The sequence below is a fragment of the Glandiceps talaboti genome, chromosome 17, assembly GCF_964340395.1.
Source record: "Glandiceps talaboti chromosome 17, keGlaTala1.1, whole genome shotgun sequence".
In the NCBI taxonomy this organism is placed as follows: domain Eukaryota; kingdom Metazoa; phylum Hemichordata; class Enteropneusta; family Spengelidae; genus Glandiceps; species Glandiceps talaboti.
The window spans coordinates 5896642-5918809 of NC_135565.1; the positions used below are offsets into that span (position 1 = coordinate 5896642).

At 37.4% G+C, this 22168-nt stretch overlaps 1 protein-coding gene and 2 non-coding genes across 4 annotated transcripts in view; 2 read left to right on the forward strand and 1 right to left on the reverse strand.

Moving 5' to 3' along the window:
* The window catches only part of LOC144448291 (sodium- and chloride-dependent GABA transporter 2-like), a 23796-nt gene extending 2062 nt beyond the window's left edge, over positions 1–21734 (reverse strand). For both annotated transcript variants that reach the window (XM_078138480.1, XM_078138481.1), the window contains exons 1-11: positions 21474–21734; positions 13085–13216; positions 12558–12795; positions 10127–10259; positions 9203–9337; positions 8598–8701; positions 7750–7874; positions 6771–6883; positions 6211–6351; positions 4058–4160; positions 987–1087 (exon numbers count right to left, since the gene is read on the reverse strand). In XM_078138480.1, the coding sequence (XP_077994606.1) occupies positions 987–1087; positions 4058–4160; positions 6211–6351; positions 6771–6883; positions 7750–7874; positions 8598–8701; positions 9203–9337; positions 10127–10259; positions 12558–12795; positions 13085–13216; positions 21474–21687 (1539 nt within the window). In that variant the 5' untranslated portion in view covers positions 21688–21734. The remainder of the gene's footprint in view (positions 1–986; positions 1088–4057; positions 4161–6210; positions 6352–6770; positions 6884–7749; positions 7875–8597; positions 8702–9202; positions 9338–10126; positions 10260–12557; positions 12796–13084; positions 13217–21473) is intronic.
* Trnay-gua (transfer RNA tyrosine (anticodon GUA)) lies at positions 11133–11218 on the forward strand. The gene is given in 2 exon segments: positions 11133–11169; positions 11183–11218. It is a non-coding gene; the product is annotated as a tRNA-Tyr (tRNA).
* Positions 11681–11837, forward strand: Trnay-gua (transfer RNA tyrosine (anticodon GUA)). The gene is made up of 2 exons: positions 11681–11717; positions 11802–11837. It is a non-coding gene; the product is annotated as a tRNA-Tyr (tRNA).
* Positions 21735–22168: the final 434 nt, after the last annotated feature.

Genomic DNA, 22168 nt, shown 5'->3' on the forward strand with positions numbered 1-22168 from the left:
TTTCACAAAGTTAACCTTCAACACTCACAAACTGAAAGGCGGGATACACACACGTATGCACGCACGCACACACACACACACACACACACACACACACACACACGCTTACACACACACATACACACACACGCACACGCATACACACACACACACACACACGCACGCACACGCACACGCACACATACACACACGCACACGCATACACACACACACGCACACGCATACACACACACACACGCACGCACGCACACGCACACACACACACACACACACACACACACACACACACACACACACACACACACACACAAGTAAAAATAGCTAAAAATCACAAACGAATTCCACGATCCCCTAACATTTCATGCACACGTAAAGAGACAGTGAAACTATTCAAAGGATGAAATGTAATACAAGTCTTCATATTTCCAACATGCTGTGCCAAAGTGTTATTAATCTAATTCATTTTGTTTTCTTTCACTGTTTGTAACAAGTTCATCTTGTTACTGATTGCATGTCGACAATTGTATGAAATGAATATAATATAAACACTGCCGTATGCTGCCATCACCGGATATGAGCTGATGTTAAATTATCTAAGAACCATGCTCACATACTGCCTCTTTCAATTTAACGTTTAGCTGCTCAACTTGTTAAACATCATACGAAAATCAATAAAAGAACGTGCACATGGTACATTTAAAACAGCGAGATTGAATCACCAATATAGTATCTTGCGAAATTTAGTCTAAATGAAGTATACTAATATGCCACCATGCCGCAGACTATCAAATATGCAGACGTCAAAACATTGGCGCCCATCTGTCTGTGTCTAATTTCATTACATTTATATATGGTTTATTTCATGTCCTAGACATTTTGATTGTCTTATTGTTACAGTAGAACATACAGTTTCTTACTGGTTTCTGCGTGGTTGTATAGAACAGAGCCGCTGAACGGTAAATTGAAACGGGCTGTAGTATACTTACCCCACAAAGAGCTGGCGTAAAGAAAACCCAAGAGATAAAATTCCACATGTCAGGACGCCATCCTAACATCAACTCAAAGTGTTCGTACATACGTTTAGGACCTGCAATATGTCATATATACAAATGAAACTATTTACCTCAAGCAGAGTGATGTTTAGTCTTTTACTGCACTGTTGTGTAACACTGATAGTTGTCATCGCCTAGCCCCCGAAACCACTGCAACGCTTACTTGATAATGTGAACAATTTGTAATTACAATTGGTGAAAATGTATACCCAATAACCTGATTACAACCATGACGTTATTCAAATGAAGTTATTATGTAAGTGTACACCCAATAACCTGATTACCACTAATGACGTTATTCAAATGAAGTCATTATGTAAGTGTACACGCAGAGCAGAGGGGAACACGGGAGGGAAAGCATGAAGCATGTCAAGTGTATATGTGATTATTTACAAGTAATTAATATAAATTTAACACACAGGTGTTTGATAACGACTTGGGGGGGGGGGGGGGTCGGCTAACTGAATCAGCTTGAGTGGTTCTCAATAAAAGCTGGTTGGTTTCGAGTGCTAAGAGGAACGACGATAGTTACCATAGCTACCAATATAACACAATAGCACAGTAAACTGGCTAGGCAGTGTTTGGTGAGACAAAACTCTTACGATAGTAACATTTACTAATTAAAATTTCATCGTCTGACTCAAGAAGAATCTTACCAACATTACAACATTTCATTATCGGAAATGATATGAGATGAGATGAGGTGAGGTGAGGGTGAGGTGAGCTGAGCTGAGCTGAGCTGAGATGAGGTGAGGCGAGATGGGGTGGGGTGGGGGTGAGGTGAGATGAGATGAGATGAGATGAGATGAGATGGGGGTGAGGTGAGATGAGATGAGGTGGAGGTGAGGTGAGGTGGTGAGGTGAGGTGAGGTGAGGTGAGGTGGGAGTGAGTTGAGGTGAGGTGGGGTGAGGTGGGGTGGGATGAGGTGAGGTGGGGGTGAGGTGAGGTGGAGGTGGGGTGAGGTGGGAGTGAGTTGAGGTGAGGTGGGGGTGAGGTGAGGTGAGGTGAGGTGGGAGTGAGTTGAGGTGAGGTGGGGGTGATGTGAGGTGGGGTGAGGTGAGGTGAGATGAGATGAGGTGGGAGTGAGTTGATGTGAGGTGGGAGTGAGTTGAGGTGAGGTGAGATGGGGGTGAGTTGAGGTGAGGTGGGGGTGAGGTGAGGTGAGGTGGGGTGAGGTGAGGTGAGATGAGATGAGGTGGGAGTGAGTTGATGTGAGGTGGGAGTGAGTTGAGGTGAGGTGAGATGGGGGTGAGTTGAGGTGAGGTGGGGGTGAGTTGAGGTGAGGTGGGGTGGGATGAGGTGAGGTGGGGGTGAGGTGAGGTGGAGGTGAGGTGAGGTGGGGGTGAGGTTAGGTGAGGTGAGGTGGGAGTGAGTTGAGGTGAGGTGAGGTGAGGTGAGATGAGATGAGATGAGATGAGGTGAGGTGAGATGAGGTGAGGTGAGGTGAGGTGAGGTTAGGTGAGATGAGATGAGATGAGATAAAACAAGATAAGAAAGGGTGTGCGAGAATTAATGTTTAGGGACTCTGGGTTTACACTTGGTAATGAAAATTTCTACTCATAGAGTCATAGAATCAAACGATACTGATGTAACATCGATCAGCGACATTTTGGGATTTTCTTCAAAGACTGTGATTAGAAATCTTTTGATTATGATTAGAAATCTTTTGATTATGATTAGAAATCTTTTGATTATGATTAGAAATCTTTTGATTATGATTAGAAATCTTTTGATTATGATTAGAAATCTTTTGATTATGATTAGAAATCTTTTGATTGTGATTAGAAATCTTTTGATTATGATTAGAAATCTTTTGATTATGATTAGAAATCTTTTGATTGTGATTAGAAATCTTTTGATTATGATTAGAAATCTTTTGATTATGATTAGAAATCTTTTGATTGTGATTAGAAATCTTTTGATTATGATTAGAAATCTTTTGATTATGATTAGAAATCTTTTGATTATGATTAGAAATCTTTTGATTATGATTAGAAATCTTTTGATTGTGATTAGAAATCTTTTGACTGTGATTAGAAATCTTTTGATTATGATTAGAAATCTTTTGATTATGATTAGAAATCTTTTGATTGTGATTAGAAATCTTTTGATTGTGATTAGAAATCTTTTGATTGTGATTAGAAATCTTTTGATTATGATTAGAAATCTTTTGATTATGATTAGAAATCTTTTGATTGTGATTAGAAATCTTTTGATTGTGATTAGAAATCTTTTGATTATGATTAGAAATCTTTTGATTATGATTAGAAATCTTTTGATTATGATTAGAAATCTTTTGATTGTGATTAGAAATCTTTTGATTGTGATTAGAAATCTTTTGATTATGATTAGAAATCTTTTGATTGTGATTAGAAATCTTTTGATTGTGATTAGAAATCTTTTGATTATGATTAGAAATCTTTTGATTGTGATTAGAAATCTTTTGATTATGATTAGAAATCTTTTGATTGTGATTAGAAATCTTTTGATTATGATTAGAAATCTTTTGATTGTGATTAGAAATCTTTTGATTGTGATTAGAAATCTTTTGATTATGATTAGAAATCTTTTGATTGTGATTAGAAATCTTTTGATTGTGATTAGAAATCTTTTGATTATGATTAGAAATCTTTTGATTGTGATTAGAAATCTTTTGATTGTGATTAGAAATCTTTTGATTGTGATTAGAAATCTTTTGATTGTGATTAGAAATCTTTTGATTGTGATTAGAAATCTTTTGATTATGATTAGAAATCTTTTGATTGTGATTAGAAATCTTTTGATTATGATTAGAAATCTTTTGATTGTGATTAGAAATCTTTTGACTGTGATGAGAAATTTTCATTACAAAGAAAGGGTGTAGAGTTTTTCACTTTGGTCACACTTTTGAAAGCAACTAATAAGTTGTAAGATCGATCGGTTCTATAGAACAAATAACATAAACTGTCATCTAAATATGGTCGAAATATTTGGACTGATCTGTTGTCCATACTGCATAACTTACCATACACCCAGCCAATAGCAGCGGCTTGAAAAAATGAAACCCACAGTAAAGCTATGCCGCTTGCTGAGTAGTAGTCAAAGATCTGGAAAACATACATACCGCCCTGCAAGGCAAATTAGGTTTAGTTTACATTGCTGACAGTTAATATAATATGGATATCAATCCTGTGTCGACATTATAGAATTTATTAATTATAGTGACCCAAGCTAGCTGAGTTTCTAGTCGTGTCAACTGATCAAAATACTAATTATATAAAACCTACACGACGGATGATAAGGCCAAACCAAAACAAATTGTGTTTCCGATATCTTGACCAACCCTTGTTTAATCCTACACTTTTTTGTAAACATTAAATAAAAAAAGATTTAAAAAATTGTGTCTTTTTATTCTTGACCTTCAAGGCTTCATGCAGAATACCCCTATCACAGAAGGGGCATTCTGACCGACATTTTGTTTGTTTTTGGGTGGAAACAATATTTTTTAATCACAAATAAAAACCATTAAAAAGATAACATAAACTAAATAAAATCCCGACCTACCTACCTACCCTACTTAACTTTTCTGAAGCCATATTATCGGAAATACACAATTATGTTTTTTAAGCCTTATAATATTTCTATATTTTTTTTTATCATTTCAAGAGCAAGCTGTCATATGGCAAAGTTTTAAAAAATGTTGAATAACTTAAAGGAAAAGTGGTCCCCTTACGAGAATATACCTAGGACGACATTTCAGATGTCTGAATACCACTAAAAGTAAATTAGTTCTTTGTATATATAAACGACTATTCTCGGTCTTTATGTAATATAACAAAAGAAACGTGAGGGGCATCATCTTGTTCGCCAATCCTTTACTTTCCTGTTAATACAATACTTGACGACAAATATATTGGATTCTCAAATGACGACATTTAGATATAATTTCGGCATCGATTTCAAGAATTAATGTGGTGACGTCAGATTTGTTTAATTGTTTTTTCAATTGTGAACAGGGTTTAAGTTTTATTGGACAAGTAACAGCAAAGGTGAAAAGAATTTGTATCCAAGGTGGCTTCTACATAAATACAAAACGGAAAGCCCAGAATAGATTCTGATAGTTTTGTACGTATTAGAAATACAGAAATGTCGGTAATTATCAGCAGATTATTGTTGTTAAAAATTGTTTCTGGTCAGGACATTTTGTCTAAAGTGGTGCGACGATGCAATTTTTTTGTTCATTCTCAACAAACCTGTCACTCAATATATTACATGTATTAATGGCAGTTACTGTTCGTTTTATTTTGTACTTTAGAGAAAGTGTGTATGTGAGGCAGATGTCATTTGCTTGTTCATGATTGGCTCGGCATGCATATGTCTACACTGATTTAGGGAGGGTTATTTTCTTGTGTTTCCCCCGGATCTGCTGACTGCATGGACTAGCTAGACAAACACCCGACACGAGGGTGTTAAAGGGGTGTGCAATTGTCTCTTTTTTTGGCCTAACTGGTACCTACACCATGCACTCATTTTATCAACTATAAGTGAATGTGTTATGTCAGGTTACGCATCATATTAAGAGATTTAAAGGCGAGCAAAATAGGCTTGTTTCGCCTAAATAACCAGCATTTTTAAGAAGCTTAGAAACGCCCTTCATCACCAACCTTGCAGTACACGACCTCCACTAAAACAGAGTTACAAAAATTAGCTCTTCTCAGCAAACTTTGACAAAACGTATAGCTATATAGCTGCATTTCAGAGAGATTGCACGTAAAAGTGTTCGGTGAAAATGGGTTGTCGTTGTTTTGTACCTAGAATTGATCAAGTCTTCTGACCCTTCACATCTCGACAATTAACACCACAGGGCAATTAATTTTTTTCGCTGACGTATCAGTACTCAGACATCTGCGCTGCCGTAAAACGGCTAGTGATTTGCGACGATGGGCTGCTGTTTTCACTCTATCTTTATTTGAATGACAAATTTAAACCCAGGTGTGTTCTTTTTTGTGGAATAGTGACCAGGGTGAGTGATTGCAAACAACTAGGTGGTGGTGGTGGTGGTGGTGGTGGTGGTGGGGAGTTGTAAATATTTTCCCTCATAAAACTAAAGTTTAAGAAATACATGAGCGAGATAAAAGTTGTTCTCCTTTGATTTCAGCATTTACAACAAAATCTTACCTCCATAATGAGAATCAATCCGATGAAAAACCAGAATATACAGCAGACGAGAATAAAGAATGGTTTCCTATACGTTCCAACTCGTAGTTGTTGTGGAAACAAATCACATATAGAAGTCACAAAACCTTCAACACTCACAAACTGAAAGGTGAAAGGTGAAAGGTGAAAGGTGAACAAGTCATTTATAGAAGTCACAAAGCCTTCGACACTCACAAACTGAAAGGTGAAAGGTAAACAAGTCACACATAAAAGTCACAAAACCTTCAACACTCACAAACTGAAAGGTGAAAGATAAACAAGTCACATACTGAAGTCACAAAACCTTCAACACTCACAAACTGACAGGTGAAAGGTAAACAAGTCACATATAAAAGTCACAAAACCTTCCACACCTTCAAAACCTTGAAAAGTGTAGCTGTCACTAAAGTGTAAGGGAACGATCGTTATTCCTATAGCTTGTCACGGGAATAGTGGAAACAATGTTTATGATAGCATACAGAGCTTGCATAAGGAAGAAAAATGTCTGAAATGTCAGTATTTGACATTAATAGAATAAATACCTCACTGTCAAGTCCCAACAAAATGAGCATAAAGAAGAACAATATAGACCAGAGTGGGGCTATAGGCATTTCTGCTATCGCTGCTGGATAAGCTATGAATGCCAGACCAGGACCTGTAACCAATGGAAAAATATGAAAACATTATGTTTGACCCTTGAACTCGTCGATGTAGTAGATAGCACGGAACTTCTAAAGGTCAATTCGTTTATGTTTGAAAATAATACGCATACACGTGCGTGGAATGATGTCATAGCATAAGTGTGATGTCATAGATAATGATTCTCTAGATATGATGTCATAACAGCAAATATTACGTCATTTTAATAACGTGAGTTTATAGCTATGTTGTAACTGATATGATGTCATAACATAGAGTGTAATGTCATTGCATGATGTCATAGAATTATATAGATTATGTCATTTCCGAAAGTGTCACTGTACAGTTAGGATGTAATCGCATAAAATGTGACGGCATAACCTAAAGTGTGGTGTAATGAAATAAAATGTGAACATCACTGAATAAAGTGTGATTTCATATCTCTCATGTAATCGCACAAAATGTGTCATATCCAAAATTGTGATGTCATAGCATAAAGTTTGAATGTCAGTGCATCACATCTGTGATGTAATCGCATCAAATATGATGTCATAACCTAGGATGTGATGTCATAACTGTATAATATAACTGTCATGTGTAGCTATGATGTCATAGCATAAAGTATGATGTCATCGCTATGACTTCATGGTGTAACTGATTTTGTATCGTTAAAAACCAAAGTATGGAATTTGATGTCATAACATAAAGCATGATGTCATGGCATAGAGTGTGATGTCATAACTATGATGTCATAGCACTATATGTGATGCCAAAGCACAGATTGTGACGTCATAGCCTAAATTTTTATGTCATCACATTTAGTATCTGATGCCATAGCATAATGTTTGACGTCATAACACAAGGCGTTATGTCATAACATACCTGATTTTGCAACCTTCTCGACTGGCACGTCATATTTATTTGCCATGAAACCAAGTACAGAAAATATAACAAACCCGCCAAGAAGACTGGTCCCACTATTGAAACACGCAAATGTAATACAGTCCCTGGAATAAAAAAAATGAGATTCAATTTTGTTCTTGTTGTATATATTTCTGAATAGTCTGGAAGGAGAAGAAGTATTCACATAGTAGGGTATGTGAATATGTACCGCGGTTTTGAAGTCCTCCCCTTTTCGACCCATGTAGAATTTTTACTCTCCATTTTCCAAGCCATTATGTACAGGTTTGACCCACTTATTTGAATGCACATACGATTTTTGATCCCACTTTTAACTCCACTTTTTAAATCTTTGTAGAACTGTTGATACTGTACTTATCACCCAGCCAAGTACCTCCACCCCCTCCAGGTTTTCAAACTAATATTCTTTACGATAGGCGAGGTGCTATGCTTCCTGGAAATATGGACTTGTGATAAATCGGGGACATAGATATTTCTAATGTAATGCAACAAGTGTATACATATGTATTACCTTTAAGTGTCATACTAACTTACAAATCATAATGTCTCGAATGTTACACATTTTGTGGGATACGTAGACCAAGTCTTAAGCTTTGCAAAAGAAAATACCGAATACAGACAGAGGGGCAGACAGAGAGGCAGACAGAGAGACAGAGAGGCAGACAGAGAGGCAGACAGACAGAGAGGCAGACAGAGAGGCAGACAGACAGACAGACAGACAGACATTTTACCCTCACTTCTGTACAATTCTTCTCGCTATATGTATTCATTTCATTAGTTGTTCTACAAAACAGTATAAGAACAATCACCTGTAGAAATTGTTATGAAACTTGTTATAACTGCCCAATGCTACAAGTGTACCAAGACCAATGGAATAAGAGAAGAAAATCTGGGTGCCAGCATCAATCCATACCTACATGGAAAAACAGAGTAATCGACAGTAATAGACCATTCAATTAAACAACGCCCTCTACTGGTCGTGTAAATTTTATAAAATATAACATTCTCAGACACATATTCTTTCTATACGACTTCCGTGCTATGTGAATAGTGCCCTAGAATAAATAGAATGTCACTCACTATATAGTGCCCCAATATGCAAATTAAGGTCACTATTGGCCAATAGTCCATAACATGTGGTACGATCTAAGCCAATCACAGAAGGCCATATGAACATGATGTGTTATAAAGTGAATTATATATGATCATGTTTCGTTATACCATTGACAACAGAGAAAAATGTGCAGCATCTTGCTTCTCTCAGTTAATACCATGGCAGGATCAAATTAAGCACCGCAAAATGTTCTTCACATTTTAATAGTAATGAATTAACAATACTTTCACGGGACTATGTCAATTTCACTATGAACTTTGACCTTATTTATGAATATTCATGAGGTTATCTCGTACTCACCTGACTTTCCTTTAATTTGTCGATGTTAGGTCTCAAATAAAAAATGATACCATTCAAGGCGCCTTCAAGTGTGACAGCACGAATTAAAAGGATGAACAGCAATATGTAGGGAAAAGTAGCAGTAAAATACACCACCTGAAATGAAAGATTGTAGTGATTGCTTTTGAGTGATACTACAACACCTCGGTAATACTCTACTGCGCATGTACTTTGCAATCACACACACACAAAACTGTTTTGTTACTATCGTCTTCATAAACCTTGACTACACCACTTTTAAAATTCCTGGTGAAATAAAGTCACTATGTGGACGTCTTCGGACTCCTTGCATTTGTCAAGACAAAGGGACTTCAGTAGTTGTGATGTTGTCATCACTAGATGCTTTCCCATAAACCCTTGCAGGAAAAACACCAAAAATGGCTGAACACTTGTCAAGTGCAGTATAGTAGGGCTCCATTGCAAGATTTCAAAGTTGAATAAGTTACCGGGGTGTTATGTTATTTTATCACCCAAAACCATATTAAAAGTTGCAACTATACAAACAAATGGCATTGTAGACACTGATGGTAGTTCTGATAATACTACTACGGAATCCAACCTATCGGCAAACTAAGATAGAATCTAACTAGAATTTGTTTGTAGCAAACGAGTAGATATAGGCTGGCAATGGACTATGCTGTAATTACACTCACAATAGGATGGCAAGTTTCGTCAAGTGGTCATACATTCAAACTCAACTCATTATAATTTATCAGTGTTTATACTATTTATACCACATGATGATTATATCCACATAACCAAGGCACAGCTATCACCCACTCGTGTGATCTACCACAAGCAACAACAATAGTTTTTTTTTGTTATATCTTTAATAGTTTGCCGATAGCTTGCTTTCCACAGCAGTACTTGGCTAGTCGTACGTACCCTTCCAGTTGATCGTACTCCTTTGAACACACACAGATAGACGAGTATCCATACACCGAATAGTGATAACGCCATCTCCCAGTTAACTGTTCCCATTTCATGCAAACCATCCGATAACCTCAAAGTTTTTCTCCTAGTTGTTGTAGATTTAAAAAGAAATATCTATGTATTTAAGCCATTCAACAACTATTGCTGAAATGTACTGCGATGCTGGAAAATCACCGTGGGTTATTTTAAGGAAAAGTTCTATATTTATGATTGATTGTGGTGGTGGTGGTGGTGGTGGTGGTGGTGGTGGTGGTGGTGGTCATTAAAAATGTCAACAATTTAAAAATTTAAATTTAAATATAAAAAAATGAAAAATAAATGAAAAATTAAGAAAATTAGATAAATTGAGAAGCAAGAACATTTAGGACTGTACACTAATGATTTATTATATTATATATGAGCTATGTACATCATTTTATCATTCCGCTCAGGTTTTCTCATTTTACCCCACATAAAGGCAATTTTTCCGCATTATTTCTATCCTTCGATAGCTCAGTTGGTAGAGGAAAACCAGTCATCCTTAGGTCACTGGTTCGAATCCTGCTCGAAGGAGTATTATTTTCTTCTTCAAATCTCCAAATTAAACTGAAGAAGTACTCTTATTTTAAAAGCAACTGTAAGCTATCGAAGGATAGAATAAAGACAGAAAAAATCTTTATGATCAACTGACCAACCATTCATTTTGAAGGGGTTACGATTAAAAAAAAATAGAATATTATAAGTACGGACGCCCTAATTATAGCATTTGGTCACGTGCTAGGGGGTCAACTAGAACCGGTAGGTTGCTTTGTATTATTGTGTGAATTCAAGTACAGATGGGGACGAAGTGGAATAGTGAACATCGTTATAATTATGGTGTTCCAATTTCTATCACACAGTAAAATGAACAAATAGAATTGTATGATCATGGGAGTGGCATATCACCAAATCAATTACCATAGCAACAATTGGCACCAAGCCTTCGATAGCTCAGTTGGTAGAGCGGAGGACTGTAGAGGCACAGCTGTTATCCTTAGGTCGCTGGTTCGAATCCGGCTCGAAGGAGTCTTTTTTCTTATTTTTTTATCATATCATTGCAAATCAGATAAAGGGATTAGACTAAATATATTCGTCGTATGGTGGCGCCCTATTGTCACCCCAACCCCTCTCACTGCTTGGAGTGTGTTGGGGGGGGGGGCAGGGCAGGCTGACGAAACACCCAAATACAGTATGTCTTACAGACTTATAATCAAATTGTTTTAATCAATGTATTTCGTACTCTCAACGCATTTTCGTTTTGGAGAAACTTCAAAACTAAAGCAAGTGATTAAAACAGGAATACATCATTTTGAGTCAAGACATTTTGTACATATATGAGATTAGATCATAGGACATGATCCACTAAATCAATCAGTATCACTATCAGCGTGGTCTGGTATTGGTGTGTTTGATTTTCACACTGTATTATAATCCAAGTTTGGTTTGGTCAAAAAATTGTAAGTTACCACCAAAGAAACGCCAATAACGCCTTCGATAGCTCAGTTGGTAGAGCGGATGACTGTAAACGCATTTCTTTCACAAGACAAGCCGTCGGGTTTGTCTTTTAATAAAAGGGGAAAAAACGGATGACTGTAGAGTGAAAGCTGTCATCCTTAGGTCGCTGGTTCGAATCCGGCTCGAAGGAGTAATTTTAATTTGTTTTGAAATTATTATTATCATTTTATTATTACTTAGTTTGAAGACACTGAGCAAACTATCACCTGTATGATTCATTTTCATTTGCCCAACTCATAATTTTACGTTTCATTTTGATTTCAACTATTCCTATAAAAAGTACATTTGATATAGCTTTTGACTATCATCCGTTTTAATTAGGAAAAATAAAATTGAAAATAACTCCTATATCATATTAAGTTTCAAGACACCACATAAATTTGTTAAATGCTTACTTCCAATAACTTACATCATGCATGTATATGCATTTTATGTATAATCATTTGCATATGACCCTGTAGTTTATAGGTCTCTCGTAAATCATGTAAAATTCTGCTTAGAAACAAAATGGCGTCCCTAGTTACCTGCAAGATTTTCGTAGCGCGGGACCCAGAGTCGTACTTTTGTGTTTCGGATGACTGTAGCTGCAATAATTGTAGCTTTGTTTTTATTTACAATATTTTTTTTATTCTTTTCTATATTTCATTTTGTGTGACTCAATATTTCTTCGTTTTACTTTTTATTTTCTCACTGAGTGAAGGACTGAGAATGCCGGAGCGAAACCGCTACAGTTCCTGCAATAAGAATAACTGTTTCAGTGCTAAGCTTTCTTTCACAGGTGAGTAGGATTATTTGAACATGCAGATACAGATACAGTTAAATTTAAAATAACCAGTGCATGTATACTCACTCCCAGAATTCAACCACAGAAGCAACCGGTTCTCCAGTGAAATTGTACGTAGAGTTTGTGAAATTGTTCTTAATAATGTAATCATCCACGCAGTTGGGAGTGTTCCAGCTATTACCACACGTATTCCACGGTAGTTCTGTTCTGAATGACAACACCATGTAATACATTGCCCAGGCAAGGATTACAACGTAGTAGATACAAAGCCACTGTACAATGATAGTATTGGCAAAACCAATGCCTACAGATGAGATTACAGAATATTTTAATAATGCTGTGAGTAAAGTGCAGAATATTTCAAAAAAAGCCCCAAATAATGATGTGAGTAAAGTTACTTGATTACAAGGACATCAAACCCATTCTTAGTATATGTTCTATTTGTGTCCATGTGAAGGTCGGTGCACTTTTAAACAACAGGTGTCCCTCTAAGGTCCCCGTCCCTCGTCAAAACACGTTACCTTGAAATAGTGTACATATTCTACAGGCCTAGGCTGTAACACTACCCTAACTCAAAAACCGATATATCTTACCTTGAAATAGTGGACATATTCTCCAGGCAGTTATACCACCTTGACTCATAAACTGACCAAGGCCGACTTCAAGGATCAATAGAGGGGCTCCGGCACCCAATAACATAATGAAGTAAGGGATGAGAAATGCACCTATAAAAAATGGGAAACGAGGTGGTTATTAGATTTGGTTGTCATAGTAACTTAGTACTATATCATTGCGAATATAAGAAAATATTTTGATACATCTACACTTACACGTACTCTTACAAGGAATATGTTAGATCTGAGATAATTTCCTATGTTTTATATTGAAGTGGTTTTTTTTAATAATAGTACTTATAAAGTCAATAGATGAAAATCGCCATGTTTGAAATAAAAATGTTCTCCCACTGTGACGTCATTTGCATAGATTGTTACCTTACATCATTCATCAAACGATGTTTCTAGACACTTTGTGTTTTTCCTTCCACAGTTGCAGTGTTGAATTCTTAGGTAATATCGGAATGCAAGAATATCTATCCGATCTGGACGTGAATCTGGATATCAAGTTATTTGTATGGCCTCCTTAGGAGTGTCACGCTAATGGGGGGTGTCAAGGGTTAAGTAACTCTTAAATCGGTAGTTCAATCAACTTAGTTAGAAATGCTACTGATTTAAGTGTTCTAGAAATCATTTCTTTAAAGATGCAGGGGGCAGTTCGTTCCAATCAACGATCATTGTTCTGGTAAAGAATTTGCAAATTTCAGTTTTTGCATCAAGATGTTTGTATCTACCTGGATGACGGCGAGTACTCTTAGCTGAGGAAAGACGCAGTGTCACACACTTGACATTTTCTGATTTTTTGATCGCTTGGTAAGTCTAGAGACTATGGTGGACGTAGCATTCTGATTTTATGTTTCATTCAGTTTGTCTGACTCTCTCTCTCTCTCTCTCTCTCTCTCTCTCTCTCTCTCTCTCTCTCTCTCTCTCTCTCTCTCTCTCTCTCTCTCTCTCTCTCTCTCATCAGTAAATATGACATTCTAATTTCATTCAAATAATTTGTGGCCGACCTTATATATAAATAATGGAATCGTTTGCTTTTATTTGTGTTACATAGTAACACTGAAACGTCTTTTCAAAAACATACCATCAAAATACACACAGACACTCACTATACTGTCTATGCAAGGAGTTGTGACATACACATGATATGGTGCATTGTAAAAAAAATGATTTGTCAAATTAAAGTATTGTGCTTAAAGAGTCAGCACATAATGAGATATAATTCAAAGTGCAAAGTTGGCTTGGTACATAATCACAATATAGTTTTAAAAGGTGCAACTATAATAAGCGGAAGTTTTGTCCTGGGGTATTTTCCAATTCGGCATAATGGATTAGAAAGACATTAGCAAAGTCATGTTCAAGTAAAATGAAGCATCACTTAAATAACAAATTCAGGCGTGACTATAAAGATAGATGAGTTATTTGTGGTCTTTCCTGAAATTGAGCATACTGAATACAAACATATCAGTCATAATTTTGGAATACTGATATGGTTTAATATTCAAATGTGTATATATGTTGTTGTAGTGATATGTAGGTGCAAAGCTTAAATTGCTGTACAAGAGGATATCCATGACTTCGAATCTCAACATCTCTTTACCCCATCTAACTCATCGAGAAATCATAATCAAGACGTTGTTCGTGCAAATGAATAATGCCCCCCCCACACACACACTGCTAGATTGAGGTGGTGTCCTGGTGACAAATGTACCATACATGGACAAACGTAACTGCCCAAATAACTAGTAACTAGTGAGTGTAACTATTGCTGCGGGTCATTGCGGGCCACTGCAGGTCGCTTTGTACAGGTTGTGGGCTGCTGCAGGCCTGGGAGTGTAACATTGTGCGGGCTGTGGGCCGCGGGTCTGTGACTATTGATTGTGCGGGTTGCAAATCGCTGCGGGTCGCTATTATTTTTTCATCATTTTTTTAATTATTCTTTTTACCCAAGAAACTAGTTTGCTGGCCATGGTCACATGCTACACACAGTGTGTTATTTCTATAGAACCTATATGCTGGGTTAATTGCACACAAAATGTTGTATATTTACCCTTCCCCCCACCCCAACCCTAAAATGATTGCTATTTTCAAAAATGATTACACCAACATATTACAGGACTGTAATTTGTTTTGTAGTTCATTATGTCACTTGTTTTGAATGTTTACATTTCCTTTAGTTACATGGAAAAATGCTAAACATCCACATTACCCAATGTGTATAGTTTATGCATACATAACTCACACTAATGCCCTTAGTGGTTCTTGTAGTTTGAGTCTAGAAGGTTGTCACTGTCAGTAAAATTCAGGATGGTCAAATACCAAAAGTAAGAGCACAACTAACATATGGAATAAAAAATAAACAGTCCATTGCAAGTGATTGCATAAATAAATGATCTCTTTATTCAAATCCCAAATTAGATGACAACAACATTACATCAGTAGTTACATCAGAAACAGAAAGGAATGGTGGAAGCCACAATCCGGAAATTGAATAATTAGTACATCCAGTAATTATGTCTCTATTATTGTCACAACACAGCTCCCTGTACTGTATTCTGTTCATGTCAATACTAAATCATCATCATAGTGAGGACATGTCGTGTAGCTGGACCATATTTAAAATGTAGTCGCGACAATTTCTACATAACAATCGACATTATTTGCATGAACTTCAATCAACAGGTACCACATCTCCGACATCGTGAAGCAATTTAGTGACCGGATGGCGTGAATTGTGCAAGGCCGATTGTGGCGCCACTCCTCGACCTGCTCTGATCATTCAGCATCCTCACGGAATTCCTTTTTACTTATCGGCAATGATTTTACATTTTGCGGGGTCTTCTATGACAGTAATTACGGCTTCGAAAGCACGACGTACTTTTTTTCGTGGACAATGTTACATAAAGGAAGCATCTCATATCATAAGAGTACTCGTTTTGAACGACCCGCAAACCGAACCGCAGTTAAGCCTGTCGACCCGCAAAATAAAAATACTGATCATTAGTTATTAATGGGAATGATTCTATGATTGATTAACGAAGACATCATGTTAATGACTGTGTGGGGTGGCTTCAGTTGAAATGGAAATTTCACCTCATGACCTCATTGAGCTGGACGATTTGAAGCCACGGATAGCCTCTAGACATCATGCCCTATAGATTAGAATCGAAGCCACGGATAGCCTCTAGACATCATGCCCTATAGATTAGAATCGAAGCCACGGATAGCCTCTAGACATCATGCCCTATAGATTAGAATCGAAGCCACGGATAGCCTCTAGACATCATGCCCTATAGATTAGAATCGAAGCCACGGATAGCCTCTAGACATCATGCCCTATAGATTAGAATCGAAGCCACGGATAGCCTCTAGACATCATGCCCTATAGATTAGAATCGAAGCCACGGATAGCCTCTAGACATCATGCCCTATAGATTAGAATCGAAGCCACGGATAGCCTCTAGACATCATGCCCTATAGATTAGAATCGAAGCCACGGATAGCCTCTAGACATCATGCCCTATAGATTAGAATCGAAGCCACCGATAACCTCTAGACATCATGCCCTATAGATTAGAATCGAAGCCACAGATAACCTCTAGACATCATGCCCTATAGATTAGAATCGAAGCCACGGATAGCCTCTAGACATCATGTCCTATAGATTAGAATCGAAGCCACCGATAACCTCTAGACATCATGCCCTATAGATTAGAATCGAAGCCACAGATAACCTCTAGACATCATGCCCTATAGATTAGAATCGAAGCCACAGATAGTTCCTCACTAACTTTGCTGACAGAGATCCCATGTTTTTGAAGTACAAGTACATCCAGTACGTACAAGATGCATACAATTAAGTATATGTTAATAATATTTTCGTTCACTGATTTATCACCCTGATGTAGTGTGCACCTTGCTCTGACACAATTACTTTTCCAAATGGTTCCTCTTCAGTAACACAGACACCAACTGGGTAAATTAGTGGATCGGTACCACAATCAACCACAGTGATAAATCTACCCAGGGCGTCAAATTTCTGTACTTGATTGTTGCCCCTATCACAGACATACACATTATCATGCTTGTCTATAGTGATGCCATGTGGGTACAACAACTGAACATCATCACTCCCCTCGGTCCCAAAGGCATACAGATAGTCACCATCAGAGGTGAACACCTTGATAGAGTGACTATCTTTATCAGATACATACACATTCCCAGTGATGCAGGAAATGGCAATGCAGTATGGCTTTGTCAACTTGCCATCGGCACTTGGCTCATCACCAAATGACTTAATGAAGTCGCCATCTTGTGTGTACATAAACACACAAGATAAAGACCTATCGGAAACATACACCCTATTATTACATTCACTCAGGGCAATACCAAATGGTTGTTTCAGTTTGTCTTCTCCAAACTGTCGAACCAATTTACCATTTCCATCACAGACAACTATCTGATGATTGAGAAAGTCTGCTGTGAAAATAAATCCTTTGTTTGAAATTACTGAATAAATTGGAAGGTACGATTTTAGAAAGTTCTTAAACTGAATAAACCGTTGGTGTTGCCCTTGTAAGGTAAATAGCTGCATTCTGCGGTTTGTCTCCTCATTCACTATCACACTCCCACTTTCTGTAATTGTTACCCCCAAGGCATATCTATCTCCCCTTGCCCTGAACCCTGCCCTCCAAATTTGCATACCAACCCTTTCTGTGGAATGACCTTGACATTGACAGGTGACCCCTGTACTGGTTTCTTCCAAACTGACACTGACAATTCGTGATCTCCTTCGATCTCTGTCTGACTCTTCAATAAGAATGTTCCATCTTCATTGTCTGCTACCGTCATGCTCTCTGTCTTGTCACCAGGTGTTTTCGTTACAGCCGCGATATCTTTTGTTCTGATAAAGCCCCCTTGTAATTTTTGCACGGTACCAACTTTGATGTTTATTTGTCCTCCAACTCTCACATATTTCGGAATTTCCAATACTTCACACTCTGGAGTTGTATGTAGTGTTCCAAGACTCTTTGCTGTACAAAAGTCTTCTGTGGGTTTGAATTCCATGTAATCACACTCATTTGGCAAACAGGTTGTCTCCATCATCATAACTTCTTGTATTTGTGACGTCATTCCTTTCCTAGCAGTCATCAGTTGCGAGGCATTCCCATAATGCATGATACTTTCAGCAAATTCACGTGAACTTACTACATCACTTTGAATACACTCAATTTCTTTCAGTTGTGCTAGTAAGTTCATCCTTCTCCGATCGTATTCATCTTTCATTTCTCCAAGCAACTGTTTACCCTTGTCTTGTATCTTACGCGTTGTTTCTTCGATGGTTTTGTCTATATGGTCTTTCACTTTCACTTCTTCTTCTTGGTAACGTCGTTCCAGTGAGTCCGCCATTTGTTGAACCGCTGATTTGCTGTCACTAGCTTCGACTTCTTTCGTTTTCAGATCCCCTATCACTGACGTCACTTCTTTCATGTAGTCATCGGCTGCTTCGTCCAGGTATCTGTATTTGTGTTCTGGACGAGGATGATCGAATGCTATACATTCCAGACAAATTGGCCTCTCACAAGTATCGCAGTAAAATTTGAATTGGTTGTCAGGGTGCTTACTGCAGTAGGTGGGAGGCTGTAATGAGGAAGGGTCATTGAACTTGATCTTCTCATATTCTGCAATGACCATAAGTCGATGAGATCTCGTTAGTGGTACGTACCTATGGGTGTTGCAACAAATGTCACAGAAACTTATCGAACAGTCAATACAGCGTTCTGTGATGACCCCCTTCTTACAACCTTCACATTTCTTCGACTCGGACAAATTCTCATCTCGTTGTCTGAACTGTTCTACAAGATGATTTATATAGGTGTTCTCAGCAAGCCCTGACACTCCATCAGTTGGGACTTTGTGGGTACGACGGCAATTTGGGCAAACAAGACTGCCCCCTCGATAAGTTTTGAAAGACACGATTCACAAAAGCTGTGAAGACACGACAGTAGTTTGGCGTTTTTATATCTCTCTGAACAAATACCACAAACGAGGAGGTTCTCGTGTATTTGGTCGAGAGAGTGGAACTCCACACCGGCCATGATGGCTACGTCAACATGACGTGTGATCACTAGTAAACAAGCATGTGTCAAAAGGTTATTTCCTTATCATGACTGCCCTCTACGGTAGCTATAATATTTTTCAATCTGGTGTATATTAAACCATGGTTAAACTATGTGACTTATAGCATTTTGTTTTGTTTTGCTTTGTTTTGTTTTGTTTTGTTTTGTTCGTGTTTGGTGATGGGGGTAACGTTATACATGCCATATCCCGCCAGGCCTCAAAGTGGTACTTTAAGCTAAATAGCTGCCGAGTAGAAACACTATAGTAAGGCCTTTAATATTGAGCCAAATTGTTTTCATAATTAACTCAATTTTTATCTATGTTCTATTGTATTTCCTCACAATACATTACATTTCATAATATTCTGTTCTATTCAATCCATGACATTAAGTGGCCAAGTGATATATACGTATTGAATATCTCAAATAGAAATTAGATAAGCTTATGTTGACAAAATCTTTATTCTTGACGTTACTCTTTTTTGTCGAAGCATTCATATTCTACTCTTAGACTATCATAATCATAACTTGTCTAGTCTAGTCCTTTCTGTTATACTCTATTTTATTTTATTTTATTTTATTTTATTTTATATTATATTATTTTATTTCATTTTGTTCTGTTCTGTTCTGTTCTGTTCTGTTCTGTTCTGTTCTGTTCTGTTCTGTACTATTCTACTCTACCGGTACTCTACTCTACTCTACTCTGTTCTGTTCTATTCTATTCTATTCTATTCTATTCTATTCTATTCTATTCTATTCTATTCTATTCTATTCTATTCTATTCTATTCTATTCTATTCTATTCTATTCTATTCTATTCTATTCTATTCTATTCTATTCTATTCTATTCCATTCTGTTCATGGCGGCGCCAACCATCAACAGACAGTAGTTATGATCTATGTGGCAAGAAAAAAAGACACTGTGATTGTATATGAATTACTTTTATTGAGATAGTTTTTTCTCTGAAGCGAATCCTTGTAAAAAAAAAAAAAAAAAAAAAAAAAAAAAAAAAAAAAAAGACTTTATTCTCGTCATCAATTCGTCGATGCATACTATTTTGTAATACCGTACTTCGTACAAGAAGCTACCTGTAGGCTCTTTATCCTTACTTTCACACGCAAGCCAGCTTGTCTGGTTAAAGGCTTTCGAATAAACAATGTAGGTTTTTTTTTCTACGTTTACGTTACGACAACTCGCGTTTCGTTATTAACTTTGCGATGCTCAAAATGTGAGTCAAAACGTTCCAAAACCCCATTTTTGACAAATTATGCTTGAGAAGTTATGATTACATTATTTCCATATAATTTATTCAGTCAGTCAGTCAGTCAGTCAGTCAGTCGGAAAATACTCATGTTTGTCACTATCGACTTGTAGTGACAAGGCCCCTTAGGTCACTCACAGTTTCCTTGGTCGAACGAAGATAAATATTGGAGATTAGTATCAAAAGAGTACATCCGCTGTAAATGGGATGTCAAAGTAGATAGATAGCCTGCTGGGTGGTGAGTTAAGCTTTCATACTGCCTTTACAAGTATTGACAGCGAAACCCGCAGTAATTGCATGTTACTGTATATGTCAGAAATTAATGTACTACATGTAAGAAACCCCAGATATCAAAGGTCGCACTCAGTTATTGTACGTTGAAATTACGAAATACTTCTTGATATGTGTACGGTTTGATGGGCAGTATTCTACAATATGAATGCATGAATTTACCAAAAGGAACGTAGGCGGGAAGCCACTGATACGTATATACCTCGTAATGTTAGGCATTCACAATAACATGTAAACCTTGGCTGTTGATGCAATGAGCGCAGCAGAGTTGGGGTCAAAGATCACCAGGGACTATTAATCTCAGGGATGAGTCTAGAGTTACCTCATTTAGACTTTGCTGCGGCATGGTTGGATTTCTATGTATGCATCGTGACATACCATGTATTAGCATATATGCAAATATGTTTATATGGATGTGTTTACGTAATGTGTTGCATGCAAAATCAATCAGCAATTATAAGTATTGCTAAACCATTGTAAGAAATATGATAGTTGATGGAGAAGGGTTAGCAACGCGTACACTGTACATGTGAATTTTGAAGTTATGTTTTCATATCATATTACATTGACAGGCTTTTGACACAAGTTTCAATTTGACGTAAAACACGAGGGACACCAACTTGTGGTTTTAATGCAAAACGACGCCCACCCTCCCCCTCCCTCCCTCAGTAATGATAACACACATGTAGCTCACCTCCTCCGTTTTTGTAACACAAATATGGAAATCGCCATATATTTCCCAAACCTACAGAAAATCCAATCAAGGCAAGTACGAAATCTGCTTTTCCAATCCACTGTTCACGTTCTTTTTCCGTAGGTAATTCTTCTCCTTTCTCGGTATCGGCGACCACTTCGGGGTCTTTTTTCTCTTGCATGCTGGTGCTGCCAGGTTCTGTTTGTGTTTCCATAATGCTGTGCGTGCAATGAACTGGGAGTCCCTTTGTCGCCAACCGTCGCTTGATGATATACTACGCATGTGGACAAGCACATGCCAAGTTTTGTCAGGGAGCTACTAACATGAGATGGGAGTTCGGACTATTCCATTATAACATAACAACTGTACTCATTCACTCTGAGCTCTGCCACTACCAGTCCGACTTGTACTATTAAATACCATTCCTCTTGTAGTTGATTTTTTAAGTTTTTCGACAACTAGTCTATCACTGATATTTCGCCTCAGCATTCTTCGTTAATCAATCAATCAATCAATCAATCAATCAATCAATCAATCAATCAATCAATCAATCAATCAATCAATCAATCAATCAATCAATCAATCTATCACTCACTCACTCACTCACTCACTCACTCACTCACTCACTCACTCACTCACTCACTCACTCACTCACTCACTCACTCACTCACTCACTCACTCACTCACTCACTCAC